The 25,863-nt window shown below is 28.0% G+C and overlaps 3 protein-coding genes across 5 annotated transcripts; 2 read left to right on the forward strand and 1 right to left on the reverse strand.

The window, feature by feature from the left end:
* Positions 1–1,824: 1,824 nt before the first annotated feature.
* Positions 1,825–4,393, reverse strand: LOC132941288 (V-type proton ATPase subunit D-like). 2 transcript variants are annotated; one of them, XM_061009281.1, is made up of 7 exons: positions 4,240–4,390; positions 4,109–4,162; positions 3,719–3,836; positions 3,468–3,615; positions 3,190–3,405; positions 3,011–3,089; positions 1,825–2,566 (listed from the first exon to the last, which is right to left on the reverse strand). In XM_061009281.1, exons 2-7 carry the CDS (start codon positions 4,147–4,149, stop codon positions 2,437–2,439), a joined length of 732 nt encoding a protein of 243 aa, XP_060865264.1. In that variant the 5' UTR covers positions 4,150–4,162; positions 4,240–4,390; the 3' UTR covers positions 1,825–2,436. The 2 variants fall into 2 exon arrangements, with proteins under 2 accessions (XP_060865264.1, XP_060865263.1); XM_061009280.1 differs by having other exon boundaries at positions 4,109–4,393.
* Positions 4,394–4,789: 396 nt separating this feature from the next.
* LOC132941287 (checkpoint protein HUS1) lies at positions 4,790–8,862 on the forward strand. The gene is made up of 6 exons (XM_061009279.1): positions 4,790–5,260; positions 5,325–5,525; positions 6,615–6,721; positions 6,845–6,952; positions 7,118–7,304; positions 8,651–8,862. The coding sequence occupies exons 1-6, from the start codon at positions 5,209–5,211 to the stop codon at positions 8,827–8,829; spliced, it is 834 nt and encodes a 277-aa protein (XP_060865262.1). The 5' UTR covers positions 4,790–5,208; the 3' UTR covers positions 8,830–8,862.
* Positions 8,863–14,092: 5,230 nt separating this feature from the next.
* On the forward strand, positions 14,093–24,761 carry LOC132941543 (leucine-rich repeat-containing protein 58). 2 transcript variants are annotated; one of them, XM_061009644.1, is made up of 5 exons: positions 14,093–14,897; positions 17,383–17,599; positions 21,127–21,316; positions 23,618–23,791; positions 24,441–24,761. In XM_061009644.1, exons 1-4 carry the CDS (start codon positions 14,386–14,388, stop codon positions 23,785–23,787), a joined length of 1,089 nt encoding a protein of 362 aa, XP_060865627.1. In that variant the 5' UTR covers positions 14,093–14,385; the 3' UTR covers positions 23,788–23,791; positions 24,441–24,761. The 2 variants fall into 2 exon arrangements, with proteins under 2 accessions (XP_060865627.1, XP_060865626.1); XM_061009643.1 differs by lacking the exon at positions 24,441–24,761 and having other exon boundaries at positions 14,094–14,897; positions 23,618–24,415.
* The last annotated feature ends 1,102 nt before the right edge of the window (positions 24,762–25,863 follow it).

Consider the following 25,863-nt stretch of genomic DNA (forward strand, 5'->3'; position numbering starts at 1 on the left):
AGACTATGTACATACGTGATACGTGGGCCCTCTGCCCCCCTTTTTTCCGGACTTGGTGATAATGTAAATCGTTATGCGAGTATGCGACTGTTTATATGATAAGATTACTTCTCTGACGACTACGAAGTAAACGCCCATTCCCAGGACGTACAAACAAATTTATTAGAAACTCCAGTCAGCTATAACAATATAACATGTTTTCATATTATAATTTGAAAACATATTGTATCTACAATATAAAAAAAAATTCGTTTTGCCTTGACATCATAATATGTACCTATTATTATATGTAAAAACCAATTTTTTCTTCTAATCATGGGGGGAATTCGCATCCACTGCCCCCCTCAAGTACGCCACTGATTTTAACTATTGTAACTTTTAGTTCCCGAAATTATTAGTTTTTAAAAAATGTTATTGAGACCAACGTTTTAAAAAGTATTTTTCTTATTTGAAAAAAAAAATTGAAAAAATTAGCACTAAATAGCATTCAATTTTAAAACTATTTTTGACCGGTGGGAAGGTTGTATTAAAAAAATAATACTCTACTCTTACCCTCGTCACACACGCAACATGCACACTCAAGACATACCCAAGTGGCAAACCTTACAGGCTTATTCTGCAGTTGACTCAATTTATTGCATAGTAGTACTCATTACTCTTGACATAATGTTTATAATTATTTATTTGAGGTGATGACCAAATTATTTTTAAACATAGAAACCTTATTATATATTTATATACTTTACATATTTGTAAAATAAATATGTTATATGTCAAGTTTTTCAATATAATAATTAACTATAATAAATAATCAGTATTATTAATACGTATACTAGGTATATTAATTGTATAATTTATAAGCATAGGCGGAAATTGAGGGATGTGGGGATTGCCCCTTTAAAACGTTGAAATGATATGCTACAAACGTACAAACAGAGAAATTAGCCCTCTCAAACTGGTCACTAATTTAAATAAAAAATGTATAGTAAATTAGTAACTATAAATTAAAATACAGCATGAGTGCAAATAAATATAATTACAATTTTACAAAAAAAATTGATTTGAAACTTTCATCTACCAACTTATCTTTTTTATTTCTTTAAAGTTGTAGTTTACAAATGTTAATATAATTCAGATACATACTACATACTCATGTACATATGATATAGGATGTCTAAAATAAAATGGTGTTTAAGATGAGATGATTTTTGCAAGCACAGAAAGCGATTATATTGTATATGCAATTAAGTTTTCAAAAGAAAATAATGGTGTTGATATAAATCATGACAATAGTTTCAAAAATATTACAATTTTCAATTTTGTTCATTTCATTGGACATAACTGTATGCATATTTAATAAATTTATAAGGCATATGAATATCTGTCTTAATGACAACATAATAACAATATGTATCAGTAGCGCATCCAGGGGAGTGGACCCCCTTTGGCAATGTCATAGTATTTTTTTAATTTTTAAAGATTCCCTGACATAGTTATCAAAACTTATTGATATCCTACATATTAAATAATTGTGTTTATTAAGGAATAAAATAAATATAAATACTCAAAAAAGAAACAGAAAAACAGTAATTAAATACATTTTTTTTTTGGAATTAATGATTTGATTAGAAAATATCCCCAACAATTAAATAATATAGATATATTAAATTTAGTATTTCAAAAATGTTCAAAATTATTAGCTATTATATAATATTTTAAATAATATATTAATACTCTAATATTGATGTAAAATGGTAACAATAAAGGTATTCAAAAAGTGTAAGATAACATTTAAGTTATTAGTATGTATGCAAGTATAGAATATTATGAATAATAAGTATATTATAAGTTATAACAATAATAGAGACAACAACTTCATTTATGGTACGGTGAACAGATATGCATGATAAAATAATTTATTTCATTACATACACAATAAGTCTGATGAGATATTATCTCATGTAGTTAGTTGAATAATGGAATGTTTATTACACAAAAATAAACTAAAAATATTTAAACATTTACCATCTATAACAGACAAACTCTTATCTAATATAAACCAATAAAAATAATATGTTTAATAAAACACCTATCTATTTTATATCTTAAAAAGTACATTGAATTTGTAGCTTAACAATTGAACCATAGATTCCTTACTTTAAGGTACATACTATATGTATTACATATAAATCAAAATGTAATTACTTTGCATCAAATATAGTTTATTTTCTAAGTTTAATGATGATGAGGGCATATTACATGGTAACTGAAAATAATTATTTAATATTATGAACAATGTAAACATTAATTTGATTTTGTATTAATTACTATAAGAGTATGAAGTACAGTTTTTTTTATAATAATTACTCAATATTCTTGTACAGTGCCTAATTCATATTATATATTAGAAGCAAGATATCTTTAATATTACTTCAATTAAAATAACAAATCTTCATCTCCTTCATCCAACATGTTACCATATTTAGCATTAGCTTCTTTCATATCTTTCTTAAGTTGTTCTTTCTTTTTGTTAGAAATTTTCTTCTTATCCTGAATCTTCTTTAACCTTAATAACATAAATACATAACAAAATCCTTAAGTAAAAAAATAAAAGTACATTATTACTCTAATATATTATACAGGTTGATTCTTTTATCATAAACCGGGCAATATTTTATAAAATACAAGAAATTACATTGAAACATTTTTTATAGTATTTTTAAGATATTTATTTTTACATAATATTAAGTAAAATAATTTGCATATATTTAAATTTATATAATATTAAGACTTGTTATGATTATTAATTATACTCTATTCAAGTTAAGAACTATACTTGGCGGCCAATGTGTGCTTAGGTGTGAAATGACTACAAGGTAGGCGTATAGATTGTAGATTCTGTAGGGATGACAAATGGGTCTGACTACCATTCAACAAAAAATGGTCGCTACTATGCACGGTTCTTAACTTCAATAGAGTAAATATAATTATACTTGATCTATAAATATACCTGTAAAATTCTTCTCGCTCTAATTCGTCAAGCTCGGAAATAATATATGCAAGTGTTTTTTCAATTCTGGGTATAATAACTAGAAAAGTAATTACTACAGGATTAGATTCATAATACATAAAAAAATATAAAATAATACAATATACAGGATAAGAATATATTCCAATTTAAATGCATACCATGTTCAATAGCATTGACTCTTCTATTTGTTATTTTAATAACATCATCCAGAGTAACAAAAGATGTTTGCAATGATGCTAATTCAACCAGAAGCTTAATTGCAGTTTGATAATTTTTTTTAAGCTTGGCTAACTGTTGACCCCCTCGAGCTAAACCTGCTAATTCATAAGTGTCTGTACCATCCTGGTAACTTTCAAAAACAGGCAGTGTCACACCTACATTAAATACATTTATTAATATAATGTTACAATATAATCCAAATATTTTTTTTTATTACCAGCAACATTATCCTTTTTAGTGCGTATTTTTATTTGAGCTTTTGTTACATTTTGCAAGACAACTTGATTAAAATCACCGGTAGTAAATTTTGCTTCTGCCAAAGAAAATGCTGCTTCTTTCATTACCTCGCCCATCAATGTCTTTGTCTGCACACATAAGATAGTTGTTAGATATTAACAAGTTTTTGGTTTAGAAAATGGCAATTAATAATAAACTAATATGCATATTATTTAATATATTTAATTGTACCTGAATAATTTTACCAAGAATCAAACGAAATCTCATTTGTAAAGCATCAGCTTTTTTTTTTAACAAACTATGCCCTTTTTGTGCTCCCATAAGACGCCCTTTCATCATTGTTTGAGCACTAAGACATAATTAAAATCATAATTATATTACAGTCACAGTACACAGTACCTATATATTACAATATGTCTGAATAGGACTACGAATGCTAAAATCAGTTTTTTTTTACACATAGTGTCGTAGACCATGGTGTATGTATCAATAAATTAAATCTTAGTTTTGGAAAAATAACCAAGTATGTTGCCTCAAAAATTGAGCAAATACAAATTGTATTTAAGCAACACATCAACAGACAACGCCCAATTTCGATATCTTATCAGTTGATTTACTCACCCACGAGATGGAAAGATTGGCAATTTGTCTTTTCCCGACATGATTAATAACTTACTGTTGAAAAATTAATGTAACAATAGATAAGATCTTAAAACTGTAATATTGAGTAACTATTAAATAACATGACGAACTTATGAAATAAATTTATCCTTAGCGAGTTCCCTAATATTCGAGAAATCTGCTATTCTGCTGCTGAGTAGTGAGTGGCGAGTGGCGACTGCTGACTTTTTGTGATAGGCGATAATTTGTTGCAGTGTGCACTAAACAGTGTGGTGTGTACACAAACACAAATCACAATACACATACACTATACAGCGTACACCGAAATAAAACTATAATTATAGTAGGTGGGGCTAAAAATGTATTGAGACTTGAGAGATATAATATGTAAAAGTAGTAAAACAGCTGATCAATGATAACAGAATTGAAATATTATATTTAACTTTGATTATAGATGATCTGACTATCCGAGTCTGGAGTTCTGGAATGACTGGAATCTAGACAGCTGTTGCACCCACGAAAGGATCGGTACTCGGGAGCAAAATTCAGCGACCAATCAGCTACTTATTATAATTTTAAATTTATATTAAGTACCATGATGGGTTTTGGTCTGAGGTACAAAACTACATAAATGTACATTGTACAATCACTACAATCCCCAGATGTAGATAATGAATTAAATTGCAATATTTAGCAATCTAGTTTATTATCTACATCTGTGCTACAATCAAAGTTTGAAAAATGAAAACCCTCCAACATGACATTACATGGCCATCATGAGGTTTTGTCAGAAAAACTATATTATAATATTGTGACAATGCATTCGCGGGAATTCGAATAAACGAGGGTCAAAATTTGATAACAAATACGATTATATCACGGAATATTTTAATTTTTTAAACTTGAGGAGGTACCTACTTTTAAATTATAATGATTATTTTCGGATGTCCGTCGTTCGTGGACTATGGTCCATTGATCCATACTCTATAGTCGGTCATTTAAATATTAAATATAAGACTGAAAGTTATTTCATAACGAGTTTTTCAAAAATTGTAATTAAAAAATGATTTTTAACTTTATATAACTAAATTTATAAAATAATGAAGTTTCGTGGTAAAATTATTGATCCACATTGCATGAAACAATTCTACAGTAAATATAAAATATGATGTGTTTTTATTTTGATAATAATATGTTAATACATTTTTTTAAACAGGTATTGTGATTATTTTATCCAAATTATGTAGAAATGTAGTTTTGAGACTGAGTTCTACTAAATTATACTTAATCGCTTCAAATGAATCTAACAGTAATCAAATCAGCGTTTGGTCTGTATTAGACCAACAGTCATTTTTCAAAGACTATGACATGATTGGTGAAACAGAATCTAATGAAATTTTATTCAGTTTACCAATTGGTAAGTATTTTTATATTAAAATATAATATTATCTATTATTTTTATTTAGTCATAATTATAATTTAATAAGAGAGCTGGTATGTTAAATAATATTATACTCCTTTCACTGTTTAATATATATATTTTAATAGTATTAAAATGTTACTCTATATCGACTATCTATTCCTACATACCATACATTTTAATTAGACTGTATCATAAAGAAAATTATCATGAGCGTAATAAATAGGGCTCAGATTTATAAATAAATAATTATTATAACAAGTTAAGCTTAAATTTATTTTACATGTTCCATCATATATATATAAAATACCAGGACAAATACGTAGAACGTGAAGAAATGTTTAGGGCATGTTAATAATTAGTCATTTTATTAAATCTCTCAATGACAATAAATACGTTTCAAATTCAAATTCTTCTCTTGTTTATGTATAGTAAAACCTCGCTAAGATGGAATTGCTTAGAACCGTCAAATTACCGGGGTTTCCGTCTTACCAATGTTTTACTTTATATATAATATTTTTCATAATTTATTGGCACACAGCGAAAAAAAAAAAGGTAATTTTTGTCATCCCTTATATATACATTATACATACGTAATATATATTATGTATCATGTTTACATGTTTTTATATAAATTTGCTATTTTAATCGATAATTTCAAATTAAATCAATAAATTTTCATGTGTTTAATCATTCAATCTTTAATATTATATATGAGGATAAGTACTAGTGGCCATTAATTTATTGTACCCAAAGATGATTCACTTGACATACACAAGTATTTTATGGCCCTTGGAGTATAAGAACAAAAAATTCTAGATATGAGAGATTGAGAGATGAGGGAGAAAGTCTGTGAAATATTATTGAAAACATTTAAAAAAAAATAATAAAAATGGTAGTGTTAATGCAATGTTTGATCCAAATTCAACTGTTTGTATTCAAAAATCAATCTAACAGGAAAGATGATTAAAATGTTTAATGTCAACTTTGAATTGCTAATGTCACTGTTTGGAAATATTTAAAACTATTGAATGATAGACAATTATTACTTTAGCATAAATTAATAGTTATTATTTTTTTTTTTAGATATGCTTGCATCTTCACTGAGTTCAGCAAAACAAACAAACTTGAAAACTCTCAAGATGAAACTTACTGATAAACTATCGCCATGTCTAACTATCGAATTGGATCTGGTTATAATATTTATAAATAATTTGGCTGTAGATTAAATATACTAAGTATATTTAATCTATGATATAGTACTTAATACTTAAATGGTTTGATCAAAAATTAACAATACATTATTCATATTTTAGGAATCCCAAGTATCTAGTAAACAGTTATGTACTCATGATATTCCAGTTTCTGTTATACTACCAAAAGATTGGTCAGCATATAAGGAGCCAACCATACCTGCTCACAATGTAATAGTATTTACAAGTTTTAAATTTATTTTATTTATCATTAAATATTTTATATTTAAAACAATCAAGACAACAATAACAATATTTATGTTGTTAACTTGTAACATTTTGAATTAAAACTCCTATACTCATACAAAAAGTAATTAAATATATTATATAATTTAGATTAGTGTTGTTATGCCATCAATACGAGTAGTACGACACATTGTTGACAAGATGAAACGCATAGGTCCCAGGTTAATAGTAACATTAGATTCTTCTGGGAAAATGGTTTTAGGAGTATCAAATTTATCAGCCACAGTTGACACACATTTCATAGGTCTTGAGATAGTTAGCATACACAATTCAACTGGTGAGTGTTAACATTACAAATGTTTTAGTTAATGTACTTTTTTTTTTAGTTAATGTACCAAACAAAAACAAAACTATTAATTTTAGATTCTGAGCTGGGACGTATATTGATTTTAAAATGATGTGTGTTTTTTTTATTTTTGTGTACCACCTTTTTGGGCTGTAAAAATGTTTTGGATTCTGGTAACAAATTGGACAAGTTGGCTCTTAGTATATTGTTTCAAAGGCAGATGAAAAAAATTAAAAATCCAGTCACAATTTTTTTTTTTATAAGCATTTAAAGTTCAATTCATTTTAATTCTAAGATTTAAAAATGTAACACAAGATTCCTCATAAGTTTGTCTACCTTTACCAAAAAAGAATGTCTATTCTTGATAGTCAATTTAAATTTTTATGAGCGTTTGAAATTCATATTTTTACAACATTTGATATTCACTCGATTTCTCAAGTAACTATTTTCTTATTTTGTTGTAATTAAAAAAGGAATGACTGTAGATACTTGAAAATTTCACTGAATATTTATATTAGAATTTTCTATACACCATATTTTGAAAATAATTTGACTCGTTTTGTGCTGTTTACGGACATTGTCATTTTTTAAATTTAATCAAAATTTAAACTTAAAATGCATATAAAAAATAATCGCGTCCGTGTATACATAATAATTTTCAACATGAAATTTATAAGAAACTTTGCATTACATTTTCAAGTTTTTTAATGAGTGAAAAAGTTTATATCGAGAATAATTTAAAAATAATTTACACAAGCTAGCTATAACTAGATCAAAAAAAATCAAAAAAATCTAACCATTCCTGAAAAATGCTAATATAAATAATTAGTGGAAATTTCAAGTCTCTACAGTTATTAATTTTTACGTTGTAACAAAAAAATCAAACCAATTTTTAAAACTTTTTGTTTTTTTTTTTTGACGTTATCTAAAACTACTATTTTGACCTCTCAAAAGTACCAACTACATTAATTTATCAAACTAAAAAGATGCTGATCTCGAATTGGATCATTTTTACAACTCCAAATGTTGATGACAGATAGAAAAAAATATATCATTGTAAAATCAATACATTTTTTTGCTCCACTTAGAATCTAAAAAAATGTTTAATGGTAGTATGTTGAAATTTTTTGGACTAATATATTATATATTATAAGTATATGTATTGCGTTAATTTTTTGTGATTGCAATTTTATCATTAGATGTATTTGAACATTAATCCAGACTATAGCTTTGTATAATTTATATATAAAATATTTAGACACTTATTCTTGTGAAGTATTGTTATAACTTTTAACTTAATTCATTATTAAACTAATGTATATATTAATTGGTTTCAGATAAAGAAAACAAATATTCTACAATAGTTGATATCAAAAAATTTTCACAATTTTTAAATTGTGAAACATTAAATTTGTCAAAAATATTATGTCATGTAGTAGAAGGAATGCTGTTACATTGCTCAATAGAAGAAGATGAATATGTATTACATTATTTCTTGAGTGGAATTGATGATTAACATGAATATATTATCGGGAAATAAATATTTAAATGTATTAACTTATTGTGAACCAAGATCCATACATCCATATTTAAAAAGAATGTAAGCTAATAGCTTACTATTAAAATATATAACTTTCAAAAATCAAAATAAGAAATTAAAATTAAGGATTACACAATTGAAAAATTGAAAGTTAATAAGTCCAAATAAACATTTGTTGTGTGCTGCTCTGCCAGTGATCCAGATTTTAAGCTGTAGCCTGATTCAATTAACTAAGATGATTTCTAATAGTTAAATTAAAACACAAGTTCAAACGTAATACTTCAATGGTCGTGTAGCATGATGGTGCTTGGGACTCAACAGCTACAGTGATGTATTTAGGTGGGGGCAATTGCCCCGTGCAGCAAATTTTTGTAGGAGCTTTTTTTAAAAACAGATTTACAATGATTTAGGCAGTTAGGCAAATCAATGTCAACAAAACGTTCAATTAATATTTAAATATAAACAAAGCCATTCTGTGCAATTAATCTCCACATCTGATATTAGTATAATACACATATTGGTTTGTTGTCGCCATGTCTAAACCTTTTGTTCTGTGCCTAAATTTAACATTTCTTGTTGGCTATTATGTTAGTAACATCGTACTGTACAGTATATCAAAAATAGTATATTGTACAGGTGAGCGTTTTCAATATTTAATAACTTACAGACTACAATAATTTTGCAAGTTATCTTTAACCACATACCTATAAGTATAACAAATTGTATTCAAAAATTTCTTGTACGTTTGATTATGTACTTTTTAAAATCTTCAACTTACTAAACATACTAATAGTATTTTTTTTTTATAAAAACAAATATTTTAAGATACACTTATATTGCATTGATAATTTTATTTATTAGTAATTACCTAAATATTTATATTAACATACTTTTCTAATAATAAATAATTAGGTACTGATGACAATATTATTGTGTCTCATACATAATATTAGCTTCTTGAGCGATGAAGACAATGATTTTACAATAATGTGTGATGGTTTTTTTTTTATGTGTTTAAATACACGATAAATAGTTGAACAAATGCTTCGATTTTAAACTTCAGTATCTTTTGACTTTTCTAGTGGGAAAGTGAATTTAGTTAATATTTAGGTAATTTAAAGAATATCCCAGTAGTTTTCAAAAGCGACAGGGAAAACAAAAAAAAATTAAGGCAATACGTAAATTTTAAAGCAAGTTTAAACACAAGTTTTTGACAAACTTGATTTTGATTGTTTGGTGTATCTCAAAAAAAATAACTAGATACATGATATGTTTTTATAAATTATGAGATATCATTGGACGAAAAATGTTAGCGTGATGGTGCTTGGGACTCAGCTATGAAACATCTGAATAATATGCTGTTCTACGGACTATATGGAAATCGTAATAACAATCTAAATATTACTGAAATTATTAACAAATGAGAATAAATTTACAAATTCAAATCATTCCAGTTTATAAATGTTTTTAAATATATATATGGTTTTTGCAAAATTAAAATTATTTTACTCTATTAACATACAATTAATTTATCATTCTATAGCAAGTTTTTGGATTTATTCTTTCTATTAGTTAGCTGTGATACCTATATAGAGAATTAATTTAAGTGAGAAAATGTTTACGTTGGGAGAAAATAAATGGACAGTTAAAAAGAATCTGTCGGGTATATCACGGGCAGCTGTAGAGATATGACGAATATAGTGGTGGCCGGGAGGGGAGAGGGGAATCATTTAGGCGGAATTTGAATATCTATACAGATTATAATCTTATTACGTATTAGATAGGTAATTAAATTCTCTCTATATTTATTATTGCTAGATCACTGAATCTGTTTTGGGTCATAGTCAACCTAATGCATGTTTTTATTCTCCTTATACGTACAAAGTACATTCACAATATTAATATATTATATACAGGTACTGGTATATTTATAATTATTAAATTTTTTTCAAATTAAACCCATGACAGATTTTTATGCAATCATTGAATCATTTGAATTTTAACCAGGATACGCTAAAAAGTAAAACGTATAGTAGGACTAATCTCTTTCTAAACCCCCTAGTTAGGCTGATGCCTTGGGGCCTTGTGTGCCCAGGAGCCGTGGTCCTTTATTCGGGCTTAAGAACACTGTAGTTTGTGTAGGTATCATTTTTAGTTTCCTGAATTTTGGTTGTTAAGCGATCGGAACATTTTTTTAAAATCACAGTATGTACCTACATTTAGTTCTCTAAATTTCTTAGCGCGAATCTGATATTCCATTCACCGAGAGATTGTGATTATTTTGCGTATACGACTGGTGCCGTGCCGCTGAGAAGTGGTGATTTTGGTTAACCACCTGTTCTTGGCTGGGAACAAGGTGTTTTGGTTTATTTGTAACCACATTCTATTGGCGAACGGAGTATAATGTATGTACCTACTATAAAAAAAAAATACTTATTTAATAGATAGGTAAATATAATATAATTCAACTATATAGGTATTAGAAAAACCAGTTTTCGACAAAATCGATTTTCTTATTTTGTTGTAATTCAAACCGAACAACCATACTTGACATTTTCACCAAATGTTTATAATACTATTTTCTATATATATGACATAATGTTGATATCATTTTGATTCTTTATGAGCTAGGTACCTTTTTTGAGACATTTGACATTTTCAATTTGTTTTAGTTTTTTTTTTTCTATAAAATATTGATAAATAAAATTTTACTCAGTCAAAAAGCTTGAAAATGTAATACAAGATTCCTCGGAAGTTATAATTTAGCTATTTAAAAATATTAAAGACATAATATATCTATAATCTATAAGCTCGATTAAATAAACTTTTCACAAAGTCTAAATCACGAATATTTTCAAATTAGGTACCTTACCTATACTCTGTAGTTAAAAAATAAAAAAGTATTAAATTTGTATAGTTAATGCTTGAAAATGTAATACACGGTTTCTCATAAATAGGTTAGGTTAACCAACAAATGGAAATATATTAAAACAATATTTTTTTATAGACATTTCAAGTAAGTTGTTCAAATTTGGATGACATTATAATATTGTTATACGAAGAATGACGATTAACGATATTAATTTAGTTTATAGGTCTTTACAAATGTTTGACATAATTACAAATTATAATTAAGATATTATGGTACACAACGGTGTCATCATAGAAATTATTAAATTACAGAACTCGTTCTAACTCAATAACAAACTGCCGTGGTTATAGTGTTATGAGTGTTATGACGGTAATGCATACAGCCCGGATTAAAATAATTTCGAGCCCTGGGCCAAATAATACCTAATAATATTATATTATCCATTACCCATTTATTATCATAGGAAACGTACTACCCACCAGGGACCCCCATTGTTCGATATCTGTTGTTGGCTCAGGGTCCATGGCCCCATGCCCCCCTTAATTCGGCCTTAAATGCAAATATTAGTGGTCATATCAGTATATCACTATTAAGAATTTATGGTTAAATCCTTTACAGTTTACACACTGTTTTTTAATAGGGAGGGGACTTTTCACTTAGAGCACCCAATGCGATTATTTTAAATCTTGGAACATATACCTAATACTTAATAGGTATTAATCAGATGCTTAAAATTGGATATGTAGCTTCTGTGTGTATACGATACTATAATAATGATTGTCGAAACAATTGAGTATATAAAACATCAAAACAATAAATTTAAAAATATAATTTCATGTGATGGATTTTCTTCTAGTTAGGTAATACATACAAGCTATTACAATATTACTTATTAGGTGCATATTATTTATATATTATCTAAGCTCGATACAGTCGGTATTCAGAAAAAAAGCCCTGATATAAAAATACGGTAAAAAAAAGCCCCGTACTAATTAAACACATAACGCATTTTCATTATAGTGTACATTTTATAATTTAATATTTGTATATAAGTAACCTAACCTTTTTTGGACATAGGTATATTCTATAACCATATATACCTATATGTATACTATATAATTTTACATCATAATAATATTTAATAAAATAATACACCAAATATTTAATTTTTTAACTGTGATATAATTACCTAGTTATTGTTTAATGTCATATACTAGATGTAATTTTTTTTATAGTTACCTTTTAATAAAATAAATTTATTGTCTAGTATAATAAATATTAAATTAGACACATACCTAATAATATAATAATTAATTTAATAATTAATGAAAAACAATTGTTACTAAACTAGTATTTTAGAACATTATATATTTTATGGTTATAGATATTATATAAAAGAAGTGTTAGGTACATTGATAAATGTAATGATTATATTATGATTATATTTAATTATGTAAATCATAAAACCTAACCTAATCATAATAAAAAAGAATAATGTATTTAGTTGGTACGGGGCTTTTTTTCCTAGATTCATACAGTCATACGGATACCATATTATTTAGGTATAGACTATAGGTTTAGGTAACTTGTCGGTACCTACATTATATAGGTGCGTATTACTCGTATTAGTTTTCAATTTAATGAAGTTAGTATTAGTATTTAGAACTTTAGAAGTTAAGTAGTAATGACGTTAGTAAACAGACCCTATGCTGTTCAAAAAAATCTAAGAAATTGTCGTCGCAGAATAGTACGTAATATCTCATATACCTAGTCATATAATATTATATATTTATATACCTACTGATTATATATAGCTATTAATTATTTTAATATTTCTATGGCCTATCGCCTGTGTAATATTTTATATTTGGGATACACTAAGCGTATACCTACATCATATTATAGTAGTTACCACCTACCTATAACCTATTGATCATTACGACGGTGACGCGGCTGCGTGCGATTAGATTAGGTACGTACGAGTAATAGGTTCCAATATATTATAAATTATAATAAATAATAAATATATATTATGGGTACCAACTATACTAACTATATTCGTCCATGTATAGTTTATTGTACATAGTAATAGTAATATATATCCTTCCATTATATAGTGTACAGCTTACAAACAAAGCGTTAAATTATTGATTATTATTATAAAATTACAGTATCTAATAATAATAATAATAATAGTACCTATGTAGTATATTGTAATACGTGATAGAGCTAATGATTTGTATAGTATAATTTTATCACCTATCACAATTAAACCTAGATCAGCTAATACTTATAGCCCCTCCGTGAATTCAAAATATGGCTTATCGGTATATCGAGTGTTCAGTACACACTCCATGTTTATATAACTGGTAGGTATATAACCGTGCCATAAGCAAGCTCCCATTTTCCTGTCTACCGTACCTACGCATAACAGCCGCGCGGTAGGTATAATAGTCACGGCCACCCACTGACTGCCATATTATATATGACATTTAATATAAGACGTGTATTGGGTACCCTGTGTAAATGCCATCGTTTTATAATATTTTCGTCGTTTTATCTGTCGTGGTGTTTTAAACAACATTTCTCGCTGCAGTGTTCGTGAGCTGTTTATACGAAACTATTTTATTGCAGTGGCCTAATTATTATTATCCGTCATCATGTTTAATGGATACTATGGGTCAACGTCGGAGAGCAGCGACAGCGACGCGCCAATCGACGATGGATCATCCATCAAGACAATGGATCTCAACTACCTGTTGCTGGACGGCGACACCATCCAGAAGCATTTGGACGAAATGTGCAAGCGCAGCCGACCTGATGGTATCGACACGATGCTGCTCAACCATAACGCTATGCTATCGTTGCCACCAGCAATCAATCGATTCCAGCACCTCCGCGTGCTTGACATTAGCAACAACCGGTTGACGCATGTGCCTGACTTCGTGGCACGATTACCGCTCACTACGCTGGTCGCCAAGAACAATCTGATTGATGATGACGGGTTCCCTAAGGAATTCGGTTGTTCCGCTCACCTCAAGGTGCTAAACATTAGCGGTAACCGGTTGTCGCACTTCCCCAAACAGCTGCTGTCGGTCACCACTCTCGAGTATCTGTACATGGGCAGCAATAATCTGGTCGAAATACCCAAAGATGTCAACAAACTCATCAGGTATCATATATTAATATAATATAACTTAAGAGTTAAGAGCATAGGTATACATATTATACCCAATTATTATTATTATTGAATTTTTTTGGTTGCACGATGTTTTTGTGTGTGTTTTGGTCACGTGTTGGTCATGACGCTCAAGATTCCTGATAAACCCGAATTGCGTATCTAAAATTGCGCAAGACGTGCGATTACAATATGATATTTGGTGTTAATTGTACCTCATTTACCTAGGATTGAATAAATATCAACAATACTATACACCTGTTACATATGTATAATCGATAGTCGATACGCATTTTTTTACTATACAATTTCAGTTTAAAGCCCATTCCAAGAATAATTTCTTTAATTTGGCATGCATCTTCATCCATCTGATACTTTCTGAGGGTATTTAATATTTACAGTTAAAATCATTCACCTAGCAGAAGTGAGACATTTATAGAGAAGTTGTAGTATATAAAGGTCCAATCCAATTATACGCATTTTAACTCGCTTCTAAGTAATAAATATATAGTTATGTTTGCCGTATGGGTCAATGTGAATACCTTACCATATAACGTCAACGAAACCAGAGACAAACATTTTAATGTCACTGACCTTGGCCTTTTGTCAGATCAAAGTTCTTCAGTTGTTATTCTCGCATATAGTCCTATCGACATATAAATTAAAATATGCAGTTGTAATTTGTTAGTACAATAATATTATTATTATCATTGCTATAATGATTATCTATCGATATTTTGAATATAATATAATATTATATATGTATGATATGTATATTATATTAAACAATATACTAATAAATTATGTTCAACTAAAACACAATTCAATCATCAGTCATTACTAATATAAAACATCTGAAATATTCATATTCATTTTAATTTCAGTTAGGAAGACAAATTAAGGTATTGTTGAGGTCAACTGTTGTATAGTGAATCTATAAGTGGTACCTAGCAGTAGAACTGTAGAACAATAAAAAAATACAAAACGAAAAAGTTTGCATACTTTGCGTTCAGTGGTACCTATACTGATGTAGCCGCAATGGCTCACACTCATAAATAAATAAGGGTGTACCCAATCATATAGCATTTTGAATCAGTTACCTCTATATTGGCTAATAAGGTAATGCATATAGCCTATATGTTATTCAATAGTTTATTTTTAATATTTTTATACGTAGTAGAATTTTTATGATGTAGATATTTTGAGGCTAGGGGGTCCACCCACCAAAAAAATTACACCTCCAGTGTACGCCACTGGACTGTAGGTATTATTTATTAAAATATAAAAATGAATAACGCATTGGTTTGGTAGGAATGACGTAAGCACAATAACATTCAGGCATTCAGCATATCAATTTGTGTGAGTACAGTGTACCTATACGGCTATACATACATTTTTATTTCCCACCTACTAAATATTATATTATTTATGGGATAAAAAAACAATAAAACTATGATGTGCATGGACCAGGCCCAGGCATGGTTCCAGAGTATTTATTAGGGGGTTTGATTAGATGGTGCCGTGGTGGTTAGGTGGAGGAGCATTTAATCAATTATTATAAAGCATACGTTAGTAATTAATAATTATTATAGTATTATACATATCGTAAAATACTAGATTATAGGATATGCACGGGGTGCCGCCATTTGGTGACTTCCCCCTCCCGTCAATCAAACCACATCAAATTTACCAATTGTATTACGTGTAAATACTGGTTGTAAATATACATTTTTGTTCAATAAAAAAAAATTCAAAAAAATATAGGTTCGATATCATACAAAAATAAACAATACTGGATAAACATATTACTTTATACTGTAAAATAATTAAGTTTAAACCAAACATTTAAAAAAGACATTTTATTAAAAGTGACATTTTTTGTATTGGAATAAATATAAATGACATGATATATAATATATTATACGTCGGTTGTGACGCACACCGGCGCTGGTTCAAACCTCGGTCCACGGGTGGCATTTTTATTCGGGCAAGTCACGGTGTCCGGAGAACAAGTGCTGCCATCCCCCACTCGGGCATGACAGATACCTACGGGTGCTCACTTAAAAATCTGCCAAAACTACACACACGTATTTACACCCACTGTTCCCACCCCCACAGTTTAAAAACCACCCAATGGCCTAAGTTGCCGCAGGGTAACTAATAAAAATAAATACATATTATATGTATATATTATCGGGTATTGGGTGATACATTTAACGTAATAGACTCATTATTTCAAAAACAATTAATATTTTTGAAATTTTTCTTTTACATTATTTTAATTTGTTATATAGAAATGTCTACACATATTAATAGAGAGAAAATATATGGCTACAACCCCCCCCCCCCCCCCCCCACTCCATTAGTTTGGTCCTAGTTGCGTCTATAGCCCTGTAGCATTGTCATTTGTAAATTTGTAATATGTAGAATGTAGCTAGTCACTTTAAGTATATAATACGTTTATAATATTTTATTTTAGGTTGAAGTTTTTATGTTTGGGTGGAAATCATCTGTCAGATGTACCTGTGACTTTGGGTATGTTGGATAATTTGAAAGCGCTAAACTTGAGCGATAACTCACTGGAGAGTTTGCCGCCAGCCATTGCCAATCTCAAACACCTGAAATCGTTGATGTTACACAAAAATAGACTTCGTACACTACCTATAGAAATCATATCATTGAAGTGCCTCACAGAGGTAAATACCATAAAAACAAAGTTGGTTTATTCATATTAATTTATGTTTAAAATACATTGTATGGCCTTCTTTGGCCTATTATCTATTAACGTGGGCTGCCGAGCAATGTCACGGTCTTCATGAAGACATATGTATATGCACTCTTCTTCGTTATAATTGATTGAGTGAGTACTCAAACCCTATAAATTATTAGGAACGAATTATATAGGTACTTGGTACATAATTATCATAATAAATAAGTTGACATTTATGGTTAGTTTTATATTGGGAATTTTTTTAAATAAAATGCATCAAATTAATAACAAAAAAATAACAAATAAATGGCAACTTGTTCAGAGACAGATAAGGTAGCTAAATTGTGCATTTTCCATTTGGAAAAAGTTTTTAGTTGTTTATTGAATAGGTAGAACTTATTTTTTTGAGGGCTTATTTTTTTAAGACCTAGCTCCAACTTCCAAGAAGAAAGGTAGAAGGTTTATTAGTTATTGGTCAATACCATAAAATATCGGGAGGTTTACTAGGTTTTGGTATTATTATTAAAATTGAAAACTTCCATTGTAAGATGTAATGAATATGTATTGCATACAAAATATATAAGTGAGAAGTATTAAAATTTTTCTCGAAAGATGACCTTCAAAGTTGAATACAAGGGATTTTATAAAAGTTGGTACTTATGGTACCTATACAATTTTTAATTTTTATAGCTAAGCCTTGTAAATGTAATACAAGGTTTTTCATAAGTATTTCATAGGTAGTTCCATGCTGGAACCAAAAAATCTAAAATCTAATATATAATCACAATTTTTTTAAAAGACATTCAAGTTTAAATTTGGACGAAATTATATATTTAAACAAAGGATTTAGAATAACAATTTTAATCATTTTGCTGTAGTTCAAAAATATTTTTTCATAATTTGATGCTTTTGTTTATTTATATTATACTCACACCGTTCTACGGAAGTTTATATTGACTCAAAAGTTGATAGGTAACAATATTATATGACAATATAAATAGTATGCACTGTTAAAAACTATAATAATTAATAATATAATAAATGCGATATTGACAAAAATTAATGCAACCTACATTATTACTAATAGTAAAATAAATTACAATATAAATAAGCAAAGAATATAAATATAAATACATAATGAAAAAAAAAAGCGGGTAAGTGGTTAACGCTCTGCTGTATTATATTAGGTGCCTGACTAGAAAATCACTGTAATGGAAGTGTTATAATTGAGAAATTGAGTTCAATGATATAAAATCATTGTCAGCCTATAATATTACTAAGCATATTTGATAATATTATTATGATTAAAGTAATTTATTTTACATTTTTATTATTAAGCATTTTTAAAAATTACAAAGGTAAGTTAAATTTATTTTTGTGAAAAAATTAACATTTTAAAATGTCATTGTGCATATAAAATATAATACTCTAAAAGTTTCATATAGGTACCCACAAAAAGTATATAGATAACAGTGTTAAAATATTTTTTAGATTTTTGGTAATAATATTCAATTGGAAGTGATCTATAAAAATAGTTGGTGCATTCGGTAGGTCAAAGTTTACAAGTAGTTTTTAAAAGCGCCGGGTAAAATAAAATAAAAATTAAGGGAAAACAGAAATTTTTATGAAAAATCGGTTTTTGACCAACTCGATTTTGGCTTTTGATGTAACTCTAAAACAAATTACCGTAGTAATACACGTCATTTTCACTTAATGTTTGGTTTTCATTTTCCAATTTTTTTAGTTTTTTTTCTATTAGTATATAATATGTCAATTAAATTTTATTCGTTGGATCAAAAAGCTTGATAATTCAATACAAGGCTCCTAATATATTGTTACAATGACAGTTGAAATATATTAAAAATTCATAGTCACAATTTTTCTTTATAAGCATTTTAAGTTCAAATTTTGACATAATTAACCAAATTGAAAATTTACCAATTATTTTGTTGTTAAAACTTAAAAATGTATAAAATGTTCAATTTTTATAGCTAAGGATTAAAAATTTAAAACAAGGTTGCACGTGAGTAGATAGTTGTGTAATCAAAAATCTAAAAAAATACATAAACACAGTTTTTTTTATAGTTATTTAAGTTAAAATTTGGACGAAATAACATATTAAATAACCAAGAATAAAGATTTTAGTTTTCTTTTTGTAATTTTATAATATTAATTCAACTTACCGGCTACCGTATTAATAATAAGTAATGACTAATGACAATATAAATATAATATAAAATATCCAAGACTGACAAACCGTCTGCGCTCAGAATCGTTTTTCGTATACATGATAATATTATATCATTAAATTCAAATTTAAATATTTAATACCATCCACTACAGTGACCCACTTGTAATAACCTACTGTACAGCAGAGCGGTACCACTAACCCGCTTTTTTTGTTTTGACGTATGTAGTTAAGCATGCTGAAAATTATGGTAAAGTCGGAATTTTGGAGGTAGAAAATAGTTTTGAAGTTATAGCTATTTGAAGTCCTAGACTAGGGATGGCAAATCCATGGCACGCGAAAACATTTTGAGGGTACGCAAAAATTTGAATATTTTTGTTATATATACCTACTTACCTATATATATTACTTTTATTTTTAATAATAAATAACATCACAACGTATTTATTAATATCTGCAGATAAAATATTGAATAATAGTTATTTACCAATAAATAGCCGTTTGCTCATAATATGTATCTCAAGTTTTTATGTATCTCTTTTCGTTATTTAATTGCACGCTCCCAAAAAAATAATAAAAGGTCAAAATAATTTTGCACCTGTCTTAGACCTATCCATGGTGGTTTTACATAACGCAAGTCGTGAGATGTTTTCGATTTTAATTGCCCGAAGGAGCACAGAGAGTGAGTGACCACGCCGAATGTGTATACCTATAAGAAAACACTATATACATTTAAATTAGCTATAGGTAACTTTAAAACTAAGTCTAACTAAATTCTGACTTCACATTCGTTTTTAGCATGCTTAACTTCATATGTTAAAAAAAGAAAAATTGCAAAAAAAGGCGTCAGGTAAAACAGAAAATATTTCCCTTTTTTATAAATATTAAAAAACTATATGCATTAGGTAATTAAATAGCTAGGTACCAACAAACAAAATACCAATTTTATACCAAATGATACAATATTGTTCCGATGTTATAGATTCTAATTATTCAAAAGCGTATTTAGTTATTGATAGTTTATGTAATTACTTTCGCGAATAATATATATATACATCCAAATTCCCAGTTATATGTATATATAACCTACCTTTCAATTTTAATAATTTAACATTACTATTATAACACTGAACACATAGGTATGATCAAATAAATATAATATATATAGAACATATTATGCAGATAGGTTAAGTGCTTAGGTAGGTATACCTAGTACCTACAAACATATTTTCCTGTTTAATTTGACAATATGATTTGTTAGAAGATCAACAATTACTTATCTATTTAAAACGAAATCACCTTAATAAATTGTGTTAAATTTATAGTTAAGCCTGAGGGACAATCCATTGGTTGTGAGATTCGTAAGTGATATGACGCATAATCCACCATCTTTACTCGAACTGTCTGCTAGATCAGTGAAAATTAACAATGTACAATACGGAGAACGCGATTTGCCTTACAATTTGATTGAATACTTAACGAGCGCACATCATTGTGTCAACCCTAAGTGTAAAGGTTAGTGGTTTCATATTAATATGTTGGATTATAAATTAAACGCTAACAAGATTTCAAAGTGTATTTTGGCACACGTATTTTAATAATCAATAATATGATCGATCAATGATCACACATGAGACAGGTATAATTAATAGTCTGTCCACTGTCCAATGACCAGCGAGAGAACTCACCGATTTTGCGCATTCCCACTCGATGCATCAATACCGGTTCCCCTTTGGTATGGTGTCTCGTCTCGCGGGGGGGTTTCGTAGTAGAACCAATTTCCGTCGGGCCACGATCAGTTCTCTTGCTGGATAGGGTAAAGTAACTATTGTATTTTATTAATATACATAAGCGTGCGCACAGGGGGGGGGGCAGGTACGTACCGAAATTTGTATACCTAAATAGTAATACATGATCGAAACATCACGATTTTTGATTTTTTCAAATCTCAATTTTAAATTGTTCAACTTACTATTGTTTTAAAAGTTTTAAAATCAATACCTAAATTTATAGGTGGATCTTAATAAAATTATTACAAACGTAGAGGAGGCTTATTTATAATTTATAGGAAGAACATATTATAGCGGACAAGGTAATAATAGGATTTATTATGGATTTGAAAAGGATAAAATTGAGCTTATACCAGGCCGTAATGAATCGCGGAAAAAAAGCCCAAGGAAAATAATTTAAATATAATATAATCAATAGGTACCTACCTAGGTATATGGATTTTTTGTATTGACTATTTGATCGTGTGTTATATTTTAATGGAGTGCTGTCATGTTCATATAGGTATTATATTGTTATTATTGGCTTCAGGTGAATATTTTACATTTTTTTTGGTTTATGGCAACGAGTTTGGACATTATGGTAGATACCTACATATAGACTATAGGCTATAAGTGCACCTATATAGTGTATTAATTGCATAGAGCGGGCTGAAACCCTTCACATAGAGCGCATTTAGACTGTGTTGGTAAACAAACAGAATTTTATACAGCTCGACGTGGGGTGGAGTGAGCAATGGACATAGCGAGGGGCTAACCTATGGACACAATATATTTTTGTACGGCCAATGGCCATATGACATGTACATTGAGGAATTATAGGTACGTTCTTTATGATGTTTTATGAATTTGAGTTTGGTGTGTATAGAATCAAACAGATTTAAAATGTATCTTTATTGTAGGTACTCTGAACCAGTGGCGTGCCCAGGGGGAAGGGTTGAGGGTTATTTAATTAAAATTACCAAAAAATGCTCTAAGTAGGCATGTAGTAGGTACCTGCAGGTAATGCCATGTATACTGTATACATAGCTAAAATTATAAAGTAAAAACAAGGGGAAGCGGTATGTATATATATAAATATGCCTTAGTACAGGCAAACTATTTTAAGTGCCAAAAACTTTTTTTTTTCGATCGTCCCTTTAAATTATGAAAAAAGTTAGGTAGGTATATATTATGATTTACGAGCATACGGCTATTTATCGGTCAATAACGATTATTCAGTTTTATCTGTAGACATTAATATATACATTGTGATGTAATTTATTATTAAAAATAAAAATAAAATATATATGTACCTAATACAAATATTTTAACTTTTCGCGTGTCGTCAAACTTTTTTTGTGTGTCATGGATTAGCCATCCCTGCCTCAATACGATATTAATAATTGTTAGAAATACTTAAATTAATCAATTATGCCTTTTTTGTTAGACTTAGTAATTAATTTCACAATTTCATACAACAAATTTATATTTTAAACTGGTGGGTAGGTAGCTAGAATACTCTACAACTAGCATAAATAAACACGAAAAAGCAAGAAGTCCCTAATCTGTTTAATATGTACTTAAAATGTAGGTGCCTTTCAGCTATCGCCTACCAAGGTAAGTTATTATTTTCCTAGTGTTCTAAAAGTTTCATTTTGGTAATCTTAATTCTATAGAGTAGGTAGATATTGATTGAAAATCTTATACATTTTCCATTATTATTAATGCCACAGAAAAAATTATTTTTTGTCAGTACCTAAATTTTAGTGGTAATGTTCTCAGTAATTTACCCCAAATTTAATCAATTGGTAACTACTAAAACCATATTTATTTTTTTTAATTATGGTATACAATTTACATACTTACTTATAACTTATGCATAATGAAGTTTATAAACTTACCTCTTTATTAGTTAAGCAAAATCAAAATATTTATTGTAGTTTAATAAATAATAAGTCTCCATAATATTATAGACTCGTGCTATTAACAGATTATTTTATTAAATTCATTGTAATTGTGATTTTAACATTTCTATTTACTTTGGCAGGTGTGTTTTTCGACGACAGAGTTGAACACATTAAGTTTGTAGACTTTTGTGGCAAATACCGTATTCCGTTGCTACAGTACCTGTGTTCATCAAAATGTATAGTCAACCACAGAAACATACTTGGAGATAGCACCGACAGCAATATGATGAGAAAAGTTTTACTCGGATAAATCCGTAAATATTTTTTTAAAACAAATAGGTTACCTACTTACTACATATTTTATTTGATACATATGTAACTACCTATATTTATGCATACAAGCCCCTATTAAGGCTATTCAAGACGACAAAGGGACAACAATACAGGTAGGGTAGGTACATAAAATAAATACAACCTACCTATGTAATTTATTTTTTGAAGAGTTTAAGATTGATGATAATAATTAGCAAGCAGGAAAACGATTAAAATTAAAAAAATACTTATTATTAATACGGCAACAGTCAACTTAAAAATGACAAGTATTAAATCAATTTTAAATGTTGATGAACAGTAATAATAAACCATTCTCTGATATTCCTAAATATGTATGATTTATACATATAAAATTAATAAGATATTAAACATTTTAAAAGTTTTAAATTAATTGCCTAATTCAAAAATCCTAGAGATCAATAATAATTATTTTACGATTTTAAATGATAAAGATGATAGATTCATAGATTGAAAAAAGTAATTTTTCCTTAACTTAGGCTTGTTTACATATGTATAATTGAAATAGAAGTCATCCTATTAAATTCATTCAATAAGATTTATGTTATAATTATAAATTTATAAATAATATTCTATCTGTTTTTTTTTTTTAATAATTGTATATTTTTGTAGACATATTACGTGAAAGTGTACTGAATGAAATATCAATTGATACAAGTTGTTTGGCAAATAAAAACCATTCCAATTAAATATTGAAATTATTATTAAATACCTACCCAATGGTGAACAAGAAGTTTTTCAGAGGCAAGTCTAATATTATCCAACTGAGCAATTTACTGTCATAGTTCATAAAAAATTATTACCCATTGGCCATTACAATCATAATTCATCCACCACCCTCTAAACATTTTGATAACCTCCTAGCTATGCCACTATGCCCTAACCAAACCTTATTAGGTATAATATTTTCATCACTATGTATGAATGGAGTGTTATCATTGAATATATTATATATTTATATATATAGATAAGAATTTTTTGCAAAATGTTTACTTAATAAGAAAAATATTAGCCTATTTGTTTAAACAGATATTAAAGCCATATTCACAAAGTATGATTTTAAAATAAGAACAAATAAAAAGCCGATTAGTATATCTATTATTAAGTATTAAATAGGAAGGTAAACTTATTGCTCTTTTAATAAGTACATAAGACATACTTCAATGTAGAGTGGAACAAAATGCATCGTATTACAATAAAAACAACAAATTACATCATTTTAAGCCGATTACTATATGAAAAGAATCTACTAAAAAATTATGTATTATCTGTATTACACTATTTGCACATGGCTGAATGACATAGGTACCTAATATATTATGTAAAATAATTACAGAAGTGAGTACCAATACGTTTGTTATTAATAAGACTTTTTATATAATTTGTATTAAGAAAATTAATTATTGGTACCTACATACTGTGTTTCTATAATGATTCAGTATTAAATTAAACATAATATATGAAATCTAATAATTAATACCTCAACAATTAATTTTGTAATATATTAGTACATAATTATAAAATTAATGCAACTACCATTTAATAAATCGCGCCTATTGATATACCTATTTGAATAAAATAATAAACATATTATTTATTATATAATAATATATAATATATATATTTGACAAACAAAAATAGACTATATCTAGTAGAAAAGTTTTGAATTAAATCAAGCATTCTTTTAAAGCTTAGATTAAAATTGTGTCCCCCTTTAAGTATTAAGTTAATAATAACTACTTGGTCGCATAATATTTATATTAAACAATGACAATCATTATTGAATTAGTTATAAAAACATAATCTAAATTATCATGAAAGAATTTAAAATTGTAATATAAATTGAAAACTGAAAATAGGATTACCTTTGGAAAATTAGCCGATTGATTACCATTCTAGAAACTTACAACTTAAATAAACTTTACTAAGTTCTACAAAAAGATTATATTATTATATTAACCTTCATAGAGATAATTGCCTACAGCTAAATAATTACTTAATAATAATAATACTTAACAAAAGATTTGAGTCATAT

The sequence above is a fragment of the Metopolophium dirhodum genome, chromosome 3 (assembly GCF_019925205.1).
Source record: "Metopolophium dirhodum isolate CAU chromosome 3, ASM1992520v1, whole genome shotgun sequence".
In the NCBI taxonomy this organism is placed as follows: Eukaryota; Metazoa; Arthropoda; class Insecta; order Hemiptera; family Aphididae; genus Metopolophium; species Metopolophium dirhodum.